This window comes from Aspergillus eucalypticola (genome assembly GCF_003184535.1).
Source record: "Aspergillus eucalypticola CBS 122712 chromosome Unknown BO83scaffold_2, whole genome shotgun sequence".
Classification (NCBI taxonomy): Eukaryota; Fungi; Ascomycota; class Eurotiomycetes; order Eurotiales; family Aspergillaceae; genus Aspergillus; species Aspergillus eucalypticola.
In genome coordinates this window covers 1,460,645-1,482,263 of record NW_020290276.1, presented here as the reverse complement: position 1 = coordinate 1,482,263, position 21,619 = coordinate 1,460,645, and the positions used below count along the sequence as shown (strand labels likewise).

Here is a 21,619-nt window from a genome sequence, read left to right as displayed (position 1 = left end):
AAAGCAATCTTCCGGACATATAAAGTCCTGTCTCTCGCAACGCAGGCTTCACATTGTCACGGCTAGAAACTCAAAATTTGAGCAGTGAGCCTTTGTATCTTTATATTTCGAAATGCCATCCCGAGAAAACGGTCTTTCTGGCTCTGCTCCTAACCCGGGGGGCGAGGTTAATGATGCTAGTACGACATTCTCCCCAATTGCGATATGTGGTATGGCCCTTCGACTCCCCGGCGGACTGGGGAGTCCGCAAGACCTCTGGGACTTCTTGATAGCCAAAGGCGATGCGCGGTCCAGGGTCCCTGAGTCACGATACAATGTATCGGCCTTCCACTCCCCATCCAAGCGACCAGGCACGGTGGTGACTGAGTACGGCTATTTTCTCGACGAGAGCATTAAGCTCGGTGCGCTGGATGCGTCCCGCTTCTCTCTCAGTCGGGCTGAGCTGGAGGCCGCCGACCCCCAGCAGCGCCAGATGCTGGAGGTGGTGAGAGAGTGTTTCGACGACGCAGGGGAAGCCAACTTCCGTGCCCAGCCCATTGGATGCTACATGGGGTGTTACGGGGAGGATTGGCTGGAGTTGCAAAGCAAAGACCCCCAGCAAAATGGCATGAACCGGGTGGATGGATATAGTGACTTCATGCTGTCGAATAGGGTGTCATATGAAATGGACCTGCGCGGGCCCAGGTATGTCATGCCTTCTTCTCTTCCTCTCTCTTTCCCAGAGAAAATAGATTTACTGACATAGCACAGTATTACCATCCGCACTGCGTGCTCGTCTGCGCTAGTCGGGCTGAATGAAGCGTGTCTGGCCCTCCAACGAGGGGACTGCGACGCCGCTGTCGTTGGGGGGTCGAGCTTGATCTTTGCGCCAGCCACGACAGCGTTCATGACCGAGAAGGGGGTTCTATCGCCCGACGGGTCCTGCAAGACCTTCTCGGCGGATGCGAACGGCTACGCGAGAGGCGAAGCTATCACCGCCGTGTTCGTCAAACCTTTGGCCGCAGCCCTTCGCGATGGGAATCCCGTCCGTGCGGTGATCCGTTCCGTCATGTCCAACAGCGACGGAAAAACACCGGGCATCGCCCACCCCAGCACCGACAGCCAGGAGGCTCTGATACGGAAAGCGTACCGGGCTGCCGGCATTACAAACATGGCCGAGACAGCTTTCGTCGAGTGCCACGGCACGGGTACCCCGACAGGTGACCCGGTCGAAACACTGGCCGTTGCGCGGGTCTTTGGGGACGCAGGCGTGTATATTGGATCGGTCAAGCCCAACCTAGGCCATTCCGAGGGCGCGTCCGGGCTGACATCCCTAATAAAGGGTGTCCTCGCCCTGGAGAATCGCATCATCCCCCCCAATATCAAATTCACTGCCCCAAACCCGAAGATCCCATTCGAGGCCTGCAAACTAACGGTGCCCCTGGACCCAACGCCGTGGCCGGAATCGCGATGGGAGCGGGTCAGCATCAACTCGTTTGGCGTGGGAGGATCCAACGCGCACCTCATCCTCGACTCGGCTCGCAGCTTTCAGATCCCCAGCCCGACGCCGGACGATTTCCTCGCCGGCCCTCAGCTGCTGCTTCTCTCCGCCAGCGTGGCTGGATCGCTGCAGCGGATGACCGAGACTTTCGAGAACTGGGTCCCGCAACACCAGGACCAGCTGTGCGATCTGGCCTACACCCTAGCTACTCGCCGAGAGCATCTCCAGCATCGATCCTTCCTCATTGCCGGTCCAGACCGAGTCGTCACCCCATCTCCCGGCCGGAAGGTGCCTACCTCTGCGCCCAGCCTCGCCATGGTCTTCACCGGTCAAGGCGCACAATGGGCACGCATGGGACGGGACCTCCTCCTGCGCTCCGACTTCTCGTTCCAGAACACCATCCGGGCGCTGGACAAATACCTGAAAGCAGCCCCGAACGGTCCCGAGTGGCGATTGGAGGAAGAGCTCCTCAAGCCGGCCCTGACGTCCCGAGTCCAGACGGCCGAGCTCTCGCAGCCCCTTTGCACAGCCGTCCAAATCGGCTTGGTGGACCTCTTTGCCGCAGTAGGAGTCACCCCGGCGGCGGTGGTTGGCCACAGTAGCGGAGAGATTGGAGCTGCCTACGCTGCGGGAGCTTTGACCGCGCGGGAGGCCATCATTGCGGCCTGGCAGCGAGGTCTGGCCGCTGCAGGGCAAACCCGCCCTGGCGCCATGGCGGCTATAGGGCTGGGCTGGGAGGAGGTCCAGAGCTTTCTCTCACCTCCCACTGTTGTGGTCGCCTGTGAGAATTCCCCCAAGAGCGTCACTCTCTCCGGAGACACCCAGGAGGTGCAAGCCGCGGTTGCACGGATCAAAAAGGAGTATCCCACGGTCACGGCTCGGCTTCTCAAAGTTGATAAGGCCTATCATTCCTACCACATGCGCGAGGTCGGAACCAACTACTCAACCACTATCGGCCGCGACCTGGTTGGGAGGCGACCCGGGAAGCTGTTCTTCTCCAGCGTCACCGGCAAGCAGGAACAGGATCTGCCTCTGGACGCGGCCTACTGGCAACGCAACCTGGAATCTCCCGTGCTTTTCCGGGCCGCGGTCTCCGAGCTCCTGGATCATGTTGACAATGTCGCCTTTCTGGAGATCGGACCACATGCCGCGCTCGCAGGGCCCGTGAGACAGATCCTGACTGCTCGGTCGTCTTCGAACTCGGCCCCGTACATCGCGGCAATGAGCCGCGGTGAGAATTGCGTGGAGTCGTTCCTGACAGCGCTCGGAAAGCTCTTCCAGCTGAACTTTCCGGTCAATTTGAATGCCCTCTACCCCTCGGGATCCTGCTTGCCCGGACTGCCTCGGTACCCCTGGGACCATGGGGTCGACTACTGGCGCGAGTCCCGCATCTCCCGCGACTGGAGATTCCGCCAGTTTGCCAGCCATCCGCTTCTCGGCGATCGTCAGCTGCTCGGCACCGACCTGGAGCCGAGCTGGCGAAGCATGATGCGGGTCGAGGACTCCGGCTGGCTGCGAGATCACAAGGTCGAGGTGGATATCATTCTGCCGTGTGCGGGCTATCTGTCAATGGTCGGAGAGGCGATCCGACAGATCAGCGGATCACAGGGGAGCTACACCTTGCGAGGCGTGGTGATCAGTTCAGCCCTAGTGCTGCGCGAGGGAACACCCACCGAGGTGGTGACGACCTTCCATCCCCATCGGCTGACTGATTCGCTAGATAGCCAATGGTGGGAATTTACCATCGCCTCGTACAACGGCCAGACGTGGACCAAGCACTGCACTGGTCAGGCCTCGGGGACGGCGGCGGAGGAAGGGCAGACGCAGACGGCCGCCCTCAGGGATCCCCTGCCGCGGAAATTGCAATCCAAGAAGTATTACGACCTCATGGACCGTGCGGGCTTGAACTTCGGGCCGATGTTCAAGCGCCTGACCAATATTGAAACGGGCACTCGGGAGAGGTTGGCAAGAGCAAAGGTGACCACGGACCAAGCGGGAGACGAAACGTACTATCACCTCCATCCCACTATCATCGACGCCTGCATTCAGGCGGCTCCTCTTGCTGGCCTCCTGGGCACTGTGGACGCCAAGGCATACCGACGAGTGCCCACCAAGATCGACCGGGTGATAGTCCGGCAAACCCCCACCAGGATAGATGACCTGCAGGTGTCGGCCTCAGCCACGTGTGTCAAAGGCACCGGGGAAGTGATTGGGCAGGTCCAGCAATGCATCGCAGATGGTACCATTGTCATGCACATGGAAGGCTTGAAGCTTTCGCCTCTCGAAGAGGCCGGCGAGGCAGGAAAGACCGACGGCCTTGAAACCACCGCCCGCCTGACATGGGGACCGCATATCGACTTCTTGGACGCCAGCACGCTGATCAAGCCGTCGTTTCCTCGGCATCTGTACACGCCGGCTTTGGACGAGCTGGCTCGGCTAGGTATGATCTACGGCAGTCGACGCATCAAAGATGCTAGCACGCCGGTGGCGCATATGCCCCTGTATCGCGACTGGATGAACCGCCAGGTGGAAGCAATGCGGCTTGACGAAAAATGGTCCACCTTCCTCGCCCTTGAGGATGAGGCCCTTGTGGAGAGGATCGAACGACTGGTGCAACACCTGTCCGAGACGCCCGTCGTCGACTGCGCCATCGGCCTCCAGAAAGTAGCCACCAACATCGCGGCGCTCTTCACCGGGGAAACAGAGGCTCTCGATATCCTTCTCGCAGATGACACCTTGTATAAGCTCTATGTTGTCACCGACGCGTGTGACCGGTCCCAATTCATCCAACACCTAGCCCATACTAAGCCCAACCTGCGAATCCTGGAGATCGGAGCCGGGACGGGCGCGACGACGGCGAGCATTCTGAAGCTGCTACGCCTGCCCGGCTCGACTAGCACCAGCTCCACACCCTCCCTTTTCTCCAAGTACACGTACACGGATATTTCCTCGGGCTTCTTTGTGACGGCCAAGGAGCGGCTCAGTGGGGAGAGCAACATTGAGTATCGCACCCTGGACATCAGCAAAGACCCGTCCGAGCAGGGGTTCGATGGGGAGAAGTACGATCTGATCCTCGCGACCAACGTTCTGCATGCAACAAATTACCTCGGTGAAACCCTCCGAAATGTTCACAAGCTCCTCGACCCGAACGGGCGACTGCTCCTTCACGAGCTGAACTCCCCCTCCAAGTGGCCCAACTTCATCTTCGGCACGCTGGCGGGCTGGTGGTACGGTGGGCCGGATGGAAGACCGGACGAGCCTTGTGTATCTCCGGCTCGCTGGGAGTCGGAGCTGAAAGGCGCCGGTTTCGCCGGCTTGGATGCGGTGGTGCTTGACGGCGAGCAGCCGCATCAGCTGAACGCCATCATGGTGGCCAAGCCACGGGTCGATGATGGTACAGACCAGAAGAGAACTGTCAGTCTGCTCTGTGACCCCAGTGATGACAGCTATGCGGACTCCTTGTCGCGCCGGCTTAACAACCGAGGCTACGAGGTGCAGACATTCCGGCTCGGGGACGAACTGCCCCAGTCCCAGGACATCATCTCCCTCCTCGACTGCACTCGCCCATTCTTCGAAGACATCGATGCGGCTCGGTTCGCAGCCTTCCAGCACCTTCTGAATACCGTTGGGGAGTCGGGTCTGCTGTGGATCACGCATCTCTCTCAAGTCCAATGCCCCGACCCCCGATTTGCCCAGGTCATCGGTGCCGCACGCTCCATTCGCTCAGAGATGCTGGTGGACTTTGCGACGTGTGAAGTAGATGACATTCGTTCATCGCTGGACAAGATTATCGACGTCTATTCCAAATTCCATACCCGAGCGAAGGACGAATCGTTGAATCCGGATTATGAGTATACCATCGTAGGTGGGACCGTCTCTGTGGGACGGATCTTCCCCTTCTCGCTCAAGGATGACCTCGCCGTTGTGACCGAGCCAGACGACTGGGTCGCTCTTGACATGGAGAAGCCCAGCCGCCTAAGCTCCCTGCACTGGAAGGCCTCGAAAGGAAGGCCCCTGGCTGGGGACGAAGTCGAGGTGGAGATATACGCAGCCGGCCTGAACTTCAAGGTAAGAACGTGACCCTCTCCACCATGCAGTCCTGATGGGTTACTTACTAACCTCCTCCGTCAGGATGTCTTGGGCGCATTGGCTGTGGTTCCGTTTCCCGACAATGGCCTGGGCGTTGAAGCCAGCGGAATCGTTCGCCATGTGGGACCCGACGTCAAGCGGCTGTGTCCCGGAGACCGGGTCATGCTGCGCGAAGATGGCACTTTCGCGACCCATGCCATTGCCTCCGAGAAGCTCTGTGCAAAGATTCCCTCGGACCTCTCCTTCGAAGACGCAGCAACCATGCCGGTCGTGTTTGCTACCGCCATCTACTCGATGTTCGATCTGGGCGGATTGCAGGAAGGACAGGTAAGCCCGCCCCATCCGTGTCAGGCCAGGGGGCCGCAATGCTGACCTCCAGCCAAGTCGATCCTGATCCACAGTGCATGCGGTGGCGTGGGAATCGCTGCCATCCAGCTGGCCCGCATGGCAGGTGCGACCATTTATGCCACGGTAGGCAGTGAGGAGAAGGTAAAATACCTGATGGAAACATATGGGTTGCCGAGAAATCGCATCTTCAACTCCCATGACTCAAGCTTTGTGGAAGGTGTGATGCGCGAAACCCAAGGCCAGGGAGTCGATCTGGCTCTGAACTCCCTCTCCGGCGAACTGTTGCACGCGACCTGGCTATGCCTCGCTGAGTTCGGGAAGATGGTGGACATCGGCAAGCGTGACATGCTTGGGGCCGCTCGGCTCGACATGGGCCGCTTCCTGGGCAGCCGCACGTATTCCTGCTTTTACTTGGACCTGCTGCGAGACAAGCGGCCATCGGAGTGCAAACGGTACGTGAAGACCCCGACATAGCAATGAGCCAGGGGACGCTGACTGGACTGGCTTTCATGAAAACAGACTTCTCGAACTGATCATGACGTACTTTCGAGCCGGTCATATCACACCAATCAGTCCCATTACGACATTCAATGCCTCAGCTATAGAGGATGCGTTCCGACACATGCAACAAGGAACCCATCTCGGCAAATTGGTCATCCTCTTGCGAAACGCGGATGGCAGCCCCAACATCGACCCGACATTAGTGAAAACTGCCACGAGCCTCGACTTGGACAGCACCGCATCCTACCTCATGATCGGTGGTCTGGGTGGTCTCGGACGCGCCGTTTCGCGGCGTCTCGTGGAGCACAAGGCCCGCTGTCTGGTCTTCCTTTCCCGGAGCGCGGGCCTGGGTCTGAACGATGACGACTTCGTCCGGGAGCTTGAGAGCATGGGATGCGACGTTCGACTCGTCCAGGGCAGTGTCACCAACGAGGCTGATGTCAAACGAGCCATCCAGCAAGCACCCAACTTGAAAGGTGTGCTCCAACTGTCCATGGTCCTCCGAGACCAAGCGTTCCCCCACATGACGCTGGCCGAATGGAACACCGCGGTTGCGCCCAAGATCCAAGGAACATGGCACCTCCACAACGCCACCCAGGACGCCGGGATCACCCTCGACTTCTTCGTGCTCTTCTCGTCCACGTCCGGTGTGCTGGGTCTGCCCGGCCAGGCCAACTACGCCGGAGCAAATACTTTCCTGGACGCCTTCGTCCAGTACCGGACCAGACTGGGGCTGGCCGCCTCCGCGGTCGATATCGGCGCGGTCCAGGACATTGGCTACGTGGCGGAGGACGACGCCCTGCTCCAGCGCCTGAAGCAGACGGGTGCACACCATCTTACCGAGTCCGAGCTTCTCGAGGCCGTACTGGCCACGATGTCTCTCTCCGTGAACCCCAACGCGGCCAAAAATGTCAACAACGGCCTAGGATTCGTAGACAAGAATAATTTCATCCTTGGTCTCCGCACATCCGTCCCCCTCAGCAGTCCCGAGAGTCGCGTGTTCTGGAGAAAGGATCGCCGTATGGCGCTATACCATAATTCCGTCGCGAAGACCAACGTACCCGATGTCAGTTCCGACGGTGATACTCTGCAGACCTTCCTCGCCCGGACAAAATCTGACCCGTATATATTGAGGTCCGGGGAAAGCGCTAGCCTGCTAGCAAGAGAGATTGGGAATAAGCTGTTTAACTTCTTGCTCAAGACGGGCGAGGACTTGAATACTTCGCTGCCGCTGTCGCAGCTGGGCATGGACTCCTTGGTGGGTGTAGAGATGCGCAGCTGGTGGAGACAGGCGTTCGGCTTTGATATTACCGTATTGGAGATGATGGGGTTGGGGAATCTGGAGGGGTTGGGGAAACATGCGGCGGAGGGGCTTGCCAAGTTGTTGGGTATCGAGTGAGCCCTTCCAAACTGACCATACCAAAAGTATTAAGGTATGAATCTCACGGTGTCTGCCTTGATCCTGTATATTTTGAGATGAATACTCATATTCACTGCGTGATTGAGCAGATATTACCCGATCCAATGGCAACCTCAAGTGATTGACTTTCTGGAACATACACTCCGCTGTCCTCCTGAAGTCCATCCGTAAATCGAGGTACATAGAACTTGCGGCTTACGCACAAGATCGTGCCGCCACACTTCTGGGCATGTTGCATAAAGTAGACCAGGCTTGTGTTTGCCACAGTGACCCTGACCCTCGAAAAAGGGGAGTTGGGCCAGGAACGGGCAGAGTCCTTTTGGATAGACTTTGATCGTCCTCAACCATTCCTTCATGGTCCTCTTTACCGGAAGACAGCACAGCCGGTTAGAAGACGATCGTCTGATTGCTGCAGGGCCACTCGACCTGTTGGTAGAAAATTAACTCTTTCATCTAAGCTAGCACTTCTGTATGGGGGCAAGTTATGTCAAGAAATTCCGTGAGCTTGTTCACGCGTGTGATTATCATCACGAGTATCTATGGAGGCTATGATTCTTCATCCTAGAAGAGCTGGTATAATCTCACGTTGAAATTGATGCTCGATGTTAAAGCAATGCACAAAGCAAAGTATGCGACATTCAAGACACGGAAAGGTAATCGCTGCACAGTATCAGATACTGAGCAAGCGAACAGGTTCCAAGCAGGGTTCAGTTGAGCGGTGTTGGCATATTGCAACCCGGGGTTAGAAGGTGGCACAGTCATTCAATATGAGGAGCTGGACTGCCTCGTTCTTTTCTTGGGGTTGCTCGAAAGTAGCACATGTCGCCTTTGATTCGTCGAATTCGACAACGCTATGGTTTGGGAGCCCGAGGTCGGCCAAATTTGGGTAGTCCATCCACCTGTTATATCGGTCTGCAATTGCACTCCATTACCAGTTTCCAGAAAGCCCCAACCCCACCATGTCTAAAAAGACTTTGACATCTGGAGTCATCAATCTGTTTCCGCTTGAGTTGGACAAGTAGGCATCCATATTCTCCTTGTACTGCTTCTCCAAAGGCCGAATCTTTTCTTCCAGGAGTAATTGTTTTGCCCTGGAAACTGGTAAACCGACTTGTTTCATCAAGTACCAAACAGCATTGGCCATGTTCGTATTACTCGGGACCTCCAGACAAGCTTCCCTGTTGAAACTGTAAACATCATTCGTAAGGGCTGATGCTGCCGCTGCAGGCCACCAAACCGGCATCAGCATCTCGATATCTGATTGTGTAAGATCTAGGCCACAGCAGTATATAATGATTGTCAAATTAAACCTTTACTCGTCAATTTCATTGTGTTCAAGTCTTGGCTGGGGGTTCAGTGATAGGGAAGCACTCACCCAATGCCCATATCTTGACAGCGATAGTCCAGGTAAGCATCCCACGACTGAAAATCTTCAACTGACCGGGTATCGTGTATTTTGTCGAATTTTTTCAACGAGTCAAGAAGTAAGGTTCCACGAAGACGATCTACCTCGATCAGCTCTCGGAAGATCTCGGATTGTATCTGCTTCACCTTGCTCATATCACCCTTGTCTCGGGGTGAACTTACCCCTCCTGCGGTATTTTCGGGCATTTCTCGTCTCGTTTTTCCGGCAGTACTTGCCGTCACCATATCTGCGTAGCCGTTAGCTTGAGAGCTTGATCAAGGAAGGCAAATATGAACACATCTTACCATCCCTAGCGAAGAAGTACTCTATCAACCTAGTATATGGCTTTATTCTGTCTGGCTTGCATTCAGGCGGGAAGAAGAGTGCGATACTTCCAGAGTGGGAGCTGCCACCATAGAAGGAATATCCCACGGCCTCTTCCCATTTCTGATGGAAGTCCGCCAGTGCCTCATCTGATAAATTCTTGTATCTGCTTCTCCGAACGGGCAGTCCGGTAGCACAAACTTTGGAGACCTCTTCGGGTTCGACAAGATGGGAGTGAACGAAATCCATTGTAGAAGTCATGGTTACTGTGACGCGTTCACCAAGGTATTGTATAAATGGATCGAAGCCAAATTATATACCAACTTGCCTAGCGAAAGATCTGCAACAGCTTCAGACGTCTGCGCGAGATACTCCGTAAGAGATATCCCGCCAGAGAGATTCCGCAAAAGTTACTTATAAAGATCAGGCGGAGCTGATTATCGAGGATCTAATGCAGTTACCAATTTGGTAATTCGGTGAAGTGGCCTCGTGACAGCATGATCATTAACAGAAAGAATAAGCAAAACCTGTCTCACCCATGCTTTACACCAGAACCAGGCTGTGTTTCCACATCCATTCACTATACACGTATCAAGCAGTGTCGATGATCTTATGCGGAGCAATTGATGCAGTAAGTGTAGTACACAAGCGCGGATACAGGACGAGGCCTTAGCAATCATCCTAGTAGGAACGGACACCACTGCGCGGGTTCTGACCGTGGCGACGATCCATCTGGGGCGGGATAGGTCCCTACTGTTCTGGCTTCGGGGTGAACTGACCAAAAATATGCCTGATTTATGGCATCCAATGTAGCTATGCCAAGTCTTGTGGATTTGGAAAAGCTTCCGTACCTGGTGATTGTTCGGTGGATTATGAGAAATAGTCAAATTGGCGCTGAGCAATATCCCGGACGGCTGTTATTCCGGAAGTACTCCGTCTCGCAGACGCAACAGTGGCCCGATTTCCGAGGGTTGCGCTAGATGAGACACTCAGATATAAGAATTATATTCTCCCTTCAGGAGTACGTACTATCCCCTCTACCTTTGGAAATATTTAAGGTCACATGTCCGACGAGCTAGACTTCTATGAGCTCATCGAGCTACTTCATTAACAGGGACCCGGTGAAATTCCCCTCTCCAAGCGAATTCAAGCCTACACGCTGGCTGATGGAAGATGGGGTATCCATATGTTCGACCCGTTACCTAGTCTCGTTCAGCAAAGGTAGCCGGGGATGCATAAGAATTAAGTACGTGACGTGAAACCTTGGAACAGGACCTAAAACGCGAGCACCGTCTAATTCTAGCGTATTTCCAGTTATACTTGACCTTAGAGTGTCTGGTACGGTCATTTGACATTGAATTGGAGGACGACGCGCTTGATCCCATGCAAATAAAACGAGAGGCGCTCATTGGACTTCCGGAGAAATATGTTTTAGCGAAATTTATTCCAATTGCTTGATCTTTCATTGGAGGGAACATATTCATTGCCTACGATGTGGAGGCGGACAGGGTGGGGATAACCCCAAGGATGGCAGATGAAAGAGATACAGAGTCAAGAATTAATGATGAAGTTATTGCTCTCTACAGTACCGATACTAAATACTGGATACAGTATCAATAAAAGTAGAGCAATGGTATACCTAGTTCTACCGGTAAGCATTGAGTAGTCTTGTAGACACATGATGTTTTTAGGTGGATAATCTTATATACCATAGTCATAAGCAGTAGCTAAGGATGTCTATATTATATTAATTTTGATCCTATACTAGTCCGCTAACGTAGATACCTAATCGATTGCGTTGTTTTCGAATTGGTACTATGATTTGAAAAGTGGGACATCATGAAGTAAAATGCGTGAAATAAAGAAAACGTAGGACGTTCATGCTATTAGAACATTCAGGATCAGGATTCATGACATCGAGAGGTTGTACTATCACCTTCATCTCTGAAGGAGAGTGTGAACCTTGCTGGATTATTCACCCTGTTACACTAGAATCAATACTACTAGCAGACTCTAGCTCTTGTCTCATGCTCAATATTAGTCCCAGGTTATTGTTACATGTAGTATATCAACAAATCTAACATCACCCTTTATGTTGAACATATGGTGTGAGTTCGGCAAGTTCTGGGAGCTCGGGATGATGGGGTTTGACGGCTTCCCGGACCACACCCCCCTCAACTATTCTGCACTCACTCTAGCTCCATCACCCGCAAAATCGTTTCGGGGCATATCGTCGAATTCTCACTTTTCATATCTTGTTTTCCTTCGTTGTGATGTACGAGACCCTTTGTACTTTTCGACGCCTCGAAGTCACACCAGAATATCCTTCATCTGATGAGGCAAGGTGAGAGGGAGAGGAGGGGTTGGTTGATCGGTTAGCAAGCCCCGATTCCAGTATTATGCGCCAGATAATCAACCAATTATTTCACCATGATTGCGGACAACGTACTACAAGGCATTAATTTGCCATGCGACCGGGATCCTGCGGCTTCCACGTATCGAAAAGCGGGAGGAAATCTGACTGCCTGTCCAGTGCTGCATGTTGGGGTTGCACCAGTTGCGTTATATCGCCTAATAGTGAATTTTTGGAACGCTGCAGGCGGCTCCACCCGACCAGGAAGCCCTGGAGAGGAATTTGCTAACTTGCTTAGTAGCATCCCCGAGCCGGCATTCAGTTAGTCTGATTGGACTAATCCTTCAGTCCTCTCCATCCATTACTACTCCGTATATTATCTCCACCCACTTATGCCAGGCTGCACTCTCTGATAGGAGGACCATTATTCATGCTGCCACCCGGCATCCACCGCCACCCATCCAAAAATGAAATGGTTGCTTTTACTCCGGACCCCAGATTGCAGCGTCTTGTCTCACTTCCCTCCCCTGCCACCTGGATTTTTCTGCTCCCACCGAACTCCGGTCTTCCGTAAGCTTCAACTGAAAGTATGATCCCCACGGTCAAGTGCCACACCACGGCGAATCCCGATCAGAGGATTCTGGGGGGGATTTCTCTCAGATTGCCACAGCCAAGTGCGAGGTATGACTCCACGACACACACATTCTGCGTAGTGCACTAGATATCCACTTTTTACATCGTTGGAGCCGATGCGGAGGCCAAGCTTCGTGCTTGGGAAACAAGCAACAGGCCAAGCAACGAGCGGATGGGGCTTAGAGCCACTGAGTGGTCATGCCGTCCATGGGACGGATTGGCCTCGAAACTGATATAGAGGGAGTCCTTTTGATAAGCACGTGTGCACAGGGCCTCCGGGTTTTCGGCTAGTCTAGTCGATGCCACAAAATTTTTTTCTTCACTCATCTCTCTTGCCCCGGTCACCCATTCCTGGTTCATTCATTCAGTGACCCCCGAGACCGTCTCCGCGCTACCATACTTGGTAGTACCACTATTAGGCACTACTATGTAAGTAATAAGCGAGAGTCTTTTGAGTTACGTGCCGCTGTGGCTGGAACCAAACATTCCAGATGTAAGAGCGTGGCAGTCAGGCAGATCTATTGTGTAAGGGGAATTGGTCCACGAAATTCGGTAAAATTGATGGGAAGCAAGACAAGGGGGCGCTAGTGCAGCGGTCGCATGGTCGCTGTCCCCATCCACTCGGTTCTCCGTCGGCAATTTCAATCCTGTCTTTCTCTTGTCGTCCGTTCGCTTGATTGATTGGGTTACTTATGGATTGTGGTAATGATATTCGGTTCACTGGCTCCGGGGGTCGCCCTTATCTTCCCACAGCCCGTTACGAAAATGGCCTTTGGTCCGATATGTGCGCATCCACAACCGACCACCCGCACCACCTGCTCTTCCCTAGGCCAACATTGGCTTACGGTGTATCAGACGGTGCTTCAGACCGAATTGTGCGATCCAATGATTTACCTGCAGACAATAATCATGGTCAGGTCTCATTGGGCGCGATAACGTGCTTCAGCCAGGAAATCACACTCATGACCATCCTCTTTCCCTCATCATATCAGGTTTTTTCACTAAGCTCATAGGCATCCGACTCCAGCCGCAGCAAGCCTGTGACCCTGGTCTAGTCTTGCAGCTCTCTGAGCAAATGAGCGTGCCGACGGTGGAGTCGTCTGGTTCGTGGCAAGCCGTTCGTGCAGCCCACGGTTATCTGCTGTGTTACCCTCCCAACCAGCTAATTCAAGACGCCACCCCTCCTTCGGACCTTCGACAGATGCTCCAGAAGACCTCGTTGTGCCAATCAAGTTCCTGGCTAGCGGTGGTGCCCTTCTCGGAGTGGGGGAATGCAGACCGTTTAACTTTCCAATGGACCGTCAATGGCTTTCTGGATGGGTGCCCACCGTCGCTCGAGCATCGCTGCTGTTGGCGTTCATTAAATTGCATCGATTATCAGTGCTGGATCAGCTCATACTGACGGCGATAATGTAGATACTAGCCCAAGGTGATCCATCGGATTCCGCCTGTTAATCCCGCTTCCGGCAATCCCATTCGTTTCTTTAGCTATTAGCTTGTGGGCGTTATCTCCCTGTCAGCCTCCCTTTGACTGGTCTGGCATCCACTATCAGCTAGTACTTTGTAGACTCGCCCCGTCGCGTGCTTGCTGTTTGGTCCTTCTTAAGCTCCGCCGATCCCACCTCCCCCAGTTCTAGATCTTTGCACACCCCTCAAATTCGTCCTCTACTCTCTCTTTCTTCCGGCGATTGTGTTCGTCGTTCGCCTTGCTTTACCATGGCTACCGAAATTGAGCCGGCGGAGATCCCTCCTGTGCTGGGAGTCCTCCCAGCATACGGACAGGATAAAGAAACACACCTGAAGATGGTTCCACGTGCCGATGGTGCTCGCGCTCGATTAGATCCGAACGTCACCCTCGAGGAGTACATGTACTGGGCCAATATCGAGCGTCAGCTGGAAGAGGAGGAGAACCGTCAGTACGTGCTGGAGCGTGGGCCTCTGACCGTCGGCAAGGTCATCCAGAACCGTTTCTCCAAGGGCGTCCACCATGACCGTGAAAAGAAAGATGCCCAGAATAGCCCGCAGATTGATGGTGAAAAGGGTATGGTCGCATCTACGCCCTCGGACTCGTCCCTGGCTGTTAGCGATGAGGAATGGAGAAATGCATCTCGCGCCCTCCGAACAGCCGGTTGGGGTACCATCTTCTATCTGATCACCACCGACGTGCTGGGCTGGGCAAACGCACCGTGAGTGATTTTTAACTTGTCGAAACCAATCACCATCTCGCATCACCTCTAACCAAGTGGCTCTGTGATCTAGGTTTGTCTTTGCAAGTGTGGGATACGGTCCTGCCGTGGCTTTGTTCATTGTTTTTGGTTGTTTCGCCGGCTTCAGTGGCTGGATTCTGTGGAGGGTGTTTCTAGAGCTCGACTCGACGCGCTATCCCTTGATCAACTTTGGTGACACCTACTATCGTGTTTTTGGAGCGTGGAGTCGTCATTTGGTTAACATCGGACAGTCGCTGCAGCTGCTGATGTCGGTGTCCGTGCTGGTTCTGGGTAACGGCCAAATCCTGGCACAGCTGACCAATGAGAGTATTTGTTTCGTAGCTTGCATGATCATTATGATGGTTATCGGCATGGTCTGTGGCAGCATTCGGTCCTTGCAACGTCTCGGATGGCTGACCAACGCCGCCGTCTGGTTGAACATCGCGGATTTCATCATGATGTCAGTTTTTCCAGGTTATTTTACCCTTGTCAGGATATGCTAATTGATGAACAGCATGGTCGCGGCTGGTGGCAAGTTTGGAATCGACTACGAGGCCGTCACATCGTCCTACTTGATCAAAACCATAGAGCCTGTCAAGGTCTTTGCGGGACCTCCCCCCAACCAGTACCAGATTCAGGCCACCGGGTTTTCGGGACAGTTCACTGGTGTTGACCAGATGGTTTGTGAGTAATCGAAGTTGAACTTTTGTGCGTCTGAGAATAGCTCGGTTGACCCTGCGACAGACAGTTATGGTGGCGCTATTTTGTTCATCTCCTTCCTGGCTGAGATGCGCCGTCCGTGGGACTTTTGGAAGGGGCTGCTGTGTGCCCAATTGTTTATCTGTTTGGTCTACATTTTCTTCGGTGCCTTTGTAAAGTTTTCCACCTGATGCCTATGACAACAGGTAATTGGCTAACATTACCACAGGTCTACAGCTTCTACGGTCAATACTCCATCTCCAACATCTACAACGTTGTCGAGCCCAAGGGTCTACAAGAGGCAGTTAATATAGTCTACTTTTTGACCACTATTATCGCTTGCAGTACGGTTCCTCGTTTCTCATTATGTACAACAAACGTCCGCTGACCAGCTTAGTTCTTTACTTCAACATCGGCATGAAATCTGTCTACCAACAAGTCTTCATGGAACTCTTCAACTTCCCCGACATCTCCACCAAACGCGGCCGCTTGCTGTGGTACGGCCTCGGCCCGATCTACTGGATCATCGCCTTTGTAATCGGCGCTGCCGTTCCCAACCTGAGTGGAATCTCCAGTATGGTCGGCGCGGCCCTGATTCTCAACTTCACTTATACCCTCCCGGGTGTTCTCTATGTTGGATTCCGGTGCCAGAAAGACGCCGCACTTCCGGGAGAAGGGTATGACCCTGCGTCGGGTGTAACTACGCGCCATGATTCGGGCATGCAGCGATACGTTCGTGGTTTCAAGAAGCACTGGGTGGTGAATTGTTTCTGTATCTTCTATTTCTGCGGTGGGTTGGCGTGCTCCGGTATGGGAATGTGGGCTGCTATTATCGGCTTGATCGAGGAGTTCGGACCTGGTGGTACAGTGGCTACGTCGTTTGGGTGTGCTGCACCTGTTTAAGGGGCGTATTCAGCAGCAGACGAGAGTTGGGCTCTTTTATTTTGGTGGAGCGAGCCATGTTCTTGGTTCTAGATGGTGATCATACTTTAGTATAAATGTCTCTCATCTCTATATATATGTCTGTGATGGTGCCACGTCCCATGTGTCACGACATGGATGTGATTGTAATGTTAATGCCATGGTTCTCTGTCATGTGTCTACATCCACCCCATTATGTTATCTATCAAAGGTTATCAGTACCATGTTCGATATATTATTCGAGTATTAGTAACCGGCACTCTTCCCATAGCCACTACTGCAACGCGGATGCTTGGTCAAAAATAGCTCGCCGAGTGCTGTTCTTTTCACGGATGACAGACATCAGAACCGCCTGGAGGATATTCACGCCAACCGCTGCCTATGGACCGGAAATATTTTAGACCCATCTACAAATCTGCCATAGCATTGGAACGCGAATTATGATACATTGATAGTAGAGCCTGGCCACGCACTGGTACTTTCTACCTTCGAGTTTCCAAAAGTGGCATCCATTCACTGGCAATAATGAGATCCTTGCTACGGCCCGCAGAAAGCCCTTGCATATGCCGTTTCGTGTTATTCCACAGCCAGCCTTAGCATAATGTTTCGAATTCACTGGAATACGCCTCCTCTCTACTTTCGTCTCTTCTTTTTCTCTTCCTGAATCTTCAGTCCTAATTTTTTGTCTTTTTACGCGTTTTGCAAACAGCTTGATGGGTACCGTGTGATGATGCACATTCCACAACTTCGCCTTTGGCGGTCACTTCTCATCTGTGTTGTTTGGTCTCTCCCTTGCTTCCAGGTCCTGGCGATCGACCTCGATCTCCAGAATGCTGGTGAGTTTCAAGGATCTTGACCAGATGTTGAACCTTTGTTGGAGGCTAATGAATTTGTTTGGTGTCAACTAGACAGCATCAAGAGCGTCGCAAGCGACCTCGCCTGGGACCTAGTCAGCTTCTATACGGGCAACAACACCGGCGATGTTCCCGGAAACCTTCCAGATCCATACTACTGGTGGGAGGCGGGGGCCTTCTTTGGCACCCTGGTCAATTACTGGGCCTACACCGGAGACACCACATATAACGAACTGACCGCGCAAGCCATCCTCCACCAGGTCGGTCCCAACCGAGACTTCATGCCCGCCAACCAGACGCGCACGGAGGGAAACGATGATCAGGCGTTCTGGGCGTTCGCTGCCCTGCGCGCCGCCGAGCGAAACTTCCCCAATCCGCCAGCCGATCAACCGTCGTGGTTGGCTCTCGCGCAGGCCGTTTTCAATGAACAAGCGCAGCGATGGAATACGCAGAAGTGCGGAGGAGGGTTAAAGTGGCAGATCTACACGTTCAACAGCGGTTACACGTACCGGAATTCCATCTCGAACGGGTGTTTCTTCAACATGGCGGCTCGACTCGCACGGTATACAGGCAACGCTACGTACGCGGACTGGGCGAATAAGGTCTGGGATTGGGTGACGGACGTAGGACTGGTTGGGCCCGAGTATCATGTGTTCGACGGGACGAGCGAGGAGAACAACTGCACCGATCTGAATCATATTGAGTGGACGTATAACAACGGGGTGTTCCTGCTAGGGGCAGCACACATGTGGAACTACGTGAGTTTGAGGCCCGTTTGCTGCACGGGGCTTACAACTGACGAAAACTGCAGACCAACGGTGACGAGAAGTGGCGCGAACGAGTCAACGGCCTTCTCCAGGCGCAAAACAGCTTCCTCTCCACGAACGAGAGCTCCAAGAACGTACTTTACGAGGCCGCATGCGAAACCGTGGGGACCTGCCAAACAGACCAATTCTCGTTCAAGGCCTATCTGGTGCGGTGGATGGCTGACACTGCCCGACTGGCTCCTTTCACCTATGATACCATTATGGCACGCCTGCAACCAACAGCCAAGGCAGCAGCAGCCCAGTGTGTGGGAGGTAAGACGGGGACATACTGTGGGATGCAATGGACTACGGGAACCTATGATGGCACAGTGGGCGTGGGACAGCAAATGGCCGCCTTAGAGGTAGTCCAGGCCAATCTCCTGCAGGCCAATCCTGGTCCGCTCACTCATACCACGGGAGGATCCAGCCAGGGGAACAGCGCCGCAGGGACACAAACGTCAGACTCCTCCCGAGATCCCAGTGAATTGCGCCCGATCACCACGTCGGATCGAATTGGGGCAGGGGTAGTGACCGGAGTCACGGCATGCTTGGTGCTTGGGGTCACGGCTTTCATGGTGTCTTAGGAAAGTGAGAATGTGAGACTGATCATGACTTATTCAACGACACAAAATGTAGTTATTGAGTCCCTGCATTAAAATCAATTACATAAGAAACTTTATTCTCTTCACCGCCAAGTCTATTCAGATTCTGATTGGTAAAGAGCTGAGATAAGCAAGGCCTCAATAAGGCGTTCAAGCTAGACCCTACACAGTAAAAGATACGCCGGGTCGGTCGTGCGGGCCAATCAGGAGCCCCTTTGATGAAGCGGAGGCCAATACATTCCCAAAAGGGAAGATATGGCAACTCCGCCGCGCCTGTGTCTCCAATCGGGGTAATCAGGGCAATCTGGGCGGGGAGGAAAAAGTTATATAGCAGCTAGCTTCTGCTGTCACTCGTTCCTCCCTTCAACTTCAGCAGTGTCTCGAATATTTGGCAGAACCGCAGATATAGACACCATGGCAGTTTCACCACACCCTTTCGACTCTATCACGCCGGCGGAAATCGTCCTGGCCACCAAGATTCTGGCGGTGGCCTTCCCAGGTGTCCCTCTACGGTACAAGAAGATTGATATCCAGGAACCCATCAAGAGTGAAGTGGTTCCGTTCATTGAAGCAGAACGGCTGGGCAAGCCCCTGCCCGCAAAGCCCACTCGGTTGCTGCTGGTTCTTTTTCACCGCATGGACACCATGGCCTTTTGCAAAGCATTGTTGAATTCCGACACCCGATCAATAATATCAGCCAAGGAACTGCCTAAGCATGTTCAGGTATGACATATGCCGTTCATCTACGTTACCTCACAATGTCTCTGACCCCGACAGGGACCTGGTGATCCGGACGAACTAGGAGAGGTTGAGCAACTCTGTCTCTCTCACCCCGCCGTGCAGGCCGAGGTGGCCAAATTGAAGCTGCCTCCAGGTGTCACCGTCTGCAATGACCCCTGGATCTATGGCACTGATGATCCCAATGAGACGCGTCGCTTGTTCCAGTGCTACATGTACATTGTTGCCACAGACCATCCCGAGAACAACCACTACTCGGTACCTTGCAAGTTCTCCCCTGTCTTCGACGTTCACAAGCGCGAGCTGGTCCGTATGGACTACCTGCCAGGTGGAGTTGATATGCAGACCACAGAAACTCAGCCCTGGAAGCCGGTTGAGACCATCCAATACGCGCATGACCTGCTGCAGGAACCCTTGCGCACTGACCTCAAGCCTTATATTGTCCAACAACCCCAGGGCCCATCATTCAATGTCGACGGAAATGTGGTCTCGTGGCAGAAGTGGAGATTTCGTGTTGGTTTCAATAGCCGCGAGGGTCTCGTCATCTACAATCTCACATATGATAAGCGGAATGTCTTCTACAGATTGTCCATGTCGGAGATGACTGTGCCGTACGGTGGTAAGTCTAGAGCTATGCTAGTTCATCTTTAGCTGCCCCCAGCAACCAGTCTTACACTGATATTGCGCTATAGATCCTCGTGCACCCTATCACCGCAAGCAGGCATTCGATGTGGGAGACGTAGGCTTCGGTGTCACAGCCAACCAACTCTCCCTAGGCTGCGACTGTCTAGGCCACATCAAGTACTTTGATGGCTACCGGACTGATTCAAAGGGTAACCCCGTTTTGCTGAAGAATGTCATCTGCCTTCACGAGCAAGACAACGGTCTGCAGCACAAACATACCAACTACCGCAATAACGCTGCCACGGTCGTCCGCAACCGCCAACTAGTAGTACAGATGATCTGCACTGTTGCAAATTACGAATACATCTTCGCCTTTATCTTCGACCAAGCCGCTAACATTGAGCTTGAAGTCAGAGCCACCGGCATTCTCTCCACCGTGCCCTTCGACAACGAGAATCCTGGTACCACTGTTCCCTGGGGCACCAACGTCGGCCCTGGTGTCATGGCACCTTTCCACCAGCACATGTTCTCTTTTCGGATGGACCCGGCCTTGGACGGATTCAACAATACCGTCTACTACGAAGATAGCGTGCCACTGCCGGAGGATGAAAACAACCCCTACATGGTGGGATACACGACCGAGCAGACAGTGCTCCGTACCAGCGGCACAGCAAACACCGATATCAGCCGTCACCGTGTGTTCAAAATCCGCAATGACTCCCACATTAACCCCATCACCTACAAGCCCATAGCATACAAGCTTCAGACCTCGCCCAGTCAGATGCTTCTCTCAAGCCCGAAGTCGTATGGCGCCAAGCGTGCCGGCTTCGCAACCAAGCCCATCTGGATTACGAAGTACCGGGACGACGAGCTGTATGCGGCGGGCGAATTCACCAACCAGAGTCGGGAGAGCGAGGGCGTTGAGAAGTGGGTGCAGCGGAAAGATCCTGTTGAGAACGAGGATATTGTGTTGTGGCATAGTAAGTGATCCTTATACTATTGTGTATTGCCGGTCGACAGCAGGGCTAGAACTAACACACGACAGCCTTCGGCCTGACGCATAACCCCCGCATTGAAGACTTCCCCGTCATGCCCGTCGAGCGCGTCAGTGTCATGCTGAAGCCCGATGGATTTTTCACCAAGAATCCTGCATTGGACGTGCCGCCTTCGACGCAGTCTTTCAACAAGTCGACGTTGCACCCTGAGCCAGCAGCCACGTGCTGTGCTCCAGCAGAGAGAATGGGAAAGTTGTAGATGGACGACCAATTCATGAGAGATGACGATCTATGACAGTGCCTCTTTGATCCTCTCGTTTATAACGAGTACCCAGTAGAATACTGAAAATACGCTCATCATGTTTAAAGCGAAGCACAAAGCGGGAGTCCACTCCATATGTAGTAACTATGACACCAATTCCCCAAGGTCCCTCCACCATCACACTACCTCCACTTAGCCCTATATACATACCTTCCAGATGCTATATTCACGTACACTCCATCCCCAACACCAAACTGGCATCATTGAGCCCTCACGCACCTCAACTTCCCCGCAAGAGACCGGTCGGGTTTCTCGGGGATCACTCCGGTCGGCGATTCATCATGACTAAGCAAGGGAC

The 21,619-nt window shown here is 53.5% G+C and overlaps 5 protein-coding genes across 5 annotated transcripts; 4 read left to right on the top strand and 1 right to left on the bottom strand.

The window, feature by feature from the left end:
* Positions 1 to 112: 112 nt before the first annotated feature.
* Positions 113 to 7,817, top strand: BO83DRAFT_450038 (reducing polyketide synthase sphB; the record flags this gene model as incomplete). The annotated part of the gene is made up of 6 exons (XM_025536781.1): positions 113 to 684; positions 751 to 5,104; positions 5,177 to 5,548; positions 5,612 to 5,896; positions 5,954 to 6,369; positions 6,437 to 7,817. 6 exons carry the CDS (start codon positions 113 to 115, stop codon positions 7,815 to 7,817), a joined length of 7,380 nt encoding a protein of 2,459 aa, XP_025392977.1.
* Positions 7,818 to 8,766: 949 nt separating this feature from the next.
* BO83DRAFT_423060 (terpene synthase family protein) lies at positions 8,767 to 9,828 on the bottom strand (the record flags this gene model as incomplete). The annotated part of the gene is made up of 3 exons (XM_025535076.1): positions 8,767 to 9,148; positions 9,214 to 9,490; positions 9,549 to 9,828. The coding sequence occupies 3 exons, from the start codon at positions 9,826 to 9,828 to the stop codon at positions 8,767 to 8,769; spliced, it is 939 nt and encodes a 312-aa protein (XP_025392976.1).
* A 4,441-nt stretch (positions 9,829 to 14,269) lies between these two features.
* On the top strand, positions 14,270 to 16,362 carry BO83DRAFT_423059 (putative amino acid transporter; the record flags this gene model as incomplete). The annotated part of the gene is made up of 6 exons (XM_025535075.1): positions 14,270 to 14,739; positions 14,813 to 15,220; positions 15,275 to 15,444; positions 15,505 to 15,632; positions 15,689 to 15,803; positions 15,857 to 16,362. The coding sequence occupies 6 exons, from the start codon at positions 14,270 to 14,272 to the stop codon at positions 16,360 to 16,362; spliced, it is 1,797 nt and encodes a 598-aa protein (XP_025392975.1).
* Positions 16,363 to 17,107: 745 nt separating this feature from the next.
* BO83DRAFT_450030 (glycoside hydrolase family 76 protein) lies at positions 17,108 to 18,624 on the top strand (the record flags this gene model as incomplete). Its single annotated transcript, XM_025536780.1, has 3 exons — positions 17,108 to 17,216; positions 17,289 to 17,992; positions 18,046 to 18,624. The coding sequence occupies 3 exons, from the start codon at positions 17,108 to 17,110 to the stop codon at positions 18,622 to 18,624; spliced, it is 1,392 nt and encodes a 463-aa protein (XP_025392974.1).
* Positions 18,625 to 19,021: 397 nt separating this feature from the next.
* On the top strand, positions 19,022 to 21,459 carry BO83DRAFT_352947 (copper amine oxidase). Its single transcript, XM_025529016.1, has 4 exons — positions 19,022 to 19,365; positions 19,420 to 19,999; positions 20,073 to 20,984; positions 21,050 to 21,459. The coding sequence occupies exons 1-4, from the start codon at positions 19,057 to 19,059 to the stop codon at positions 21,256 to 21,258; spliced, it is 2,010 nt and encodes a 669-aa protein (XP_025392973.1). The 5' UTR covers positions 19,022 to 19,056; the 3' UTR covers positions 21,259 to 21,459.
* Positions 21,460 to 21,619: the final 160 nt, after the last annotated feature.

Bases quoted from the DNA above. Each gene is read 5' to 3' on its own strand.
- BO83DRAFT_352947 (XM_025529016.1), top strand. From the start codon at position 19,057: ATGGCAGTTTCACCACACCCTTTCGACTCTATCACGCCGGCGGAAATC. The intron at 20,000-20,072 runs GTAAGTCTAGAG...ATTGCGCTATAG, and splicing joins GATGACTGTGCCGTACGGTG to ATCCTCGTGCACCCTATCAC. The intron at 20,985-21,049 runs GTAAGTGATCCT...AACACACGACAG, and splicing joins GGATATTGTGTTGTGGCATA to CCTTCGGCCTGACGCATAAC.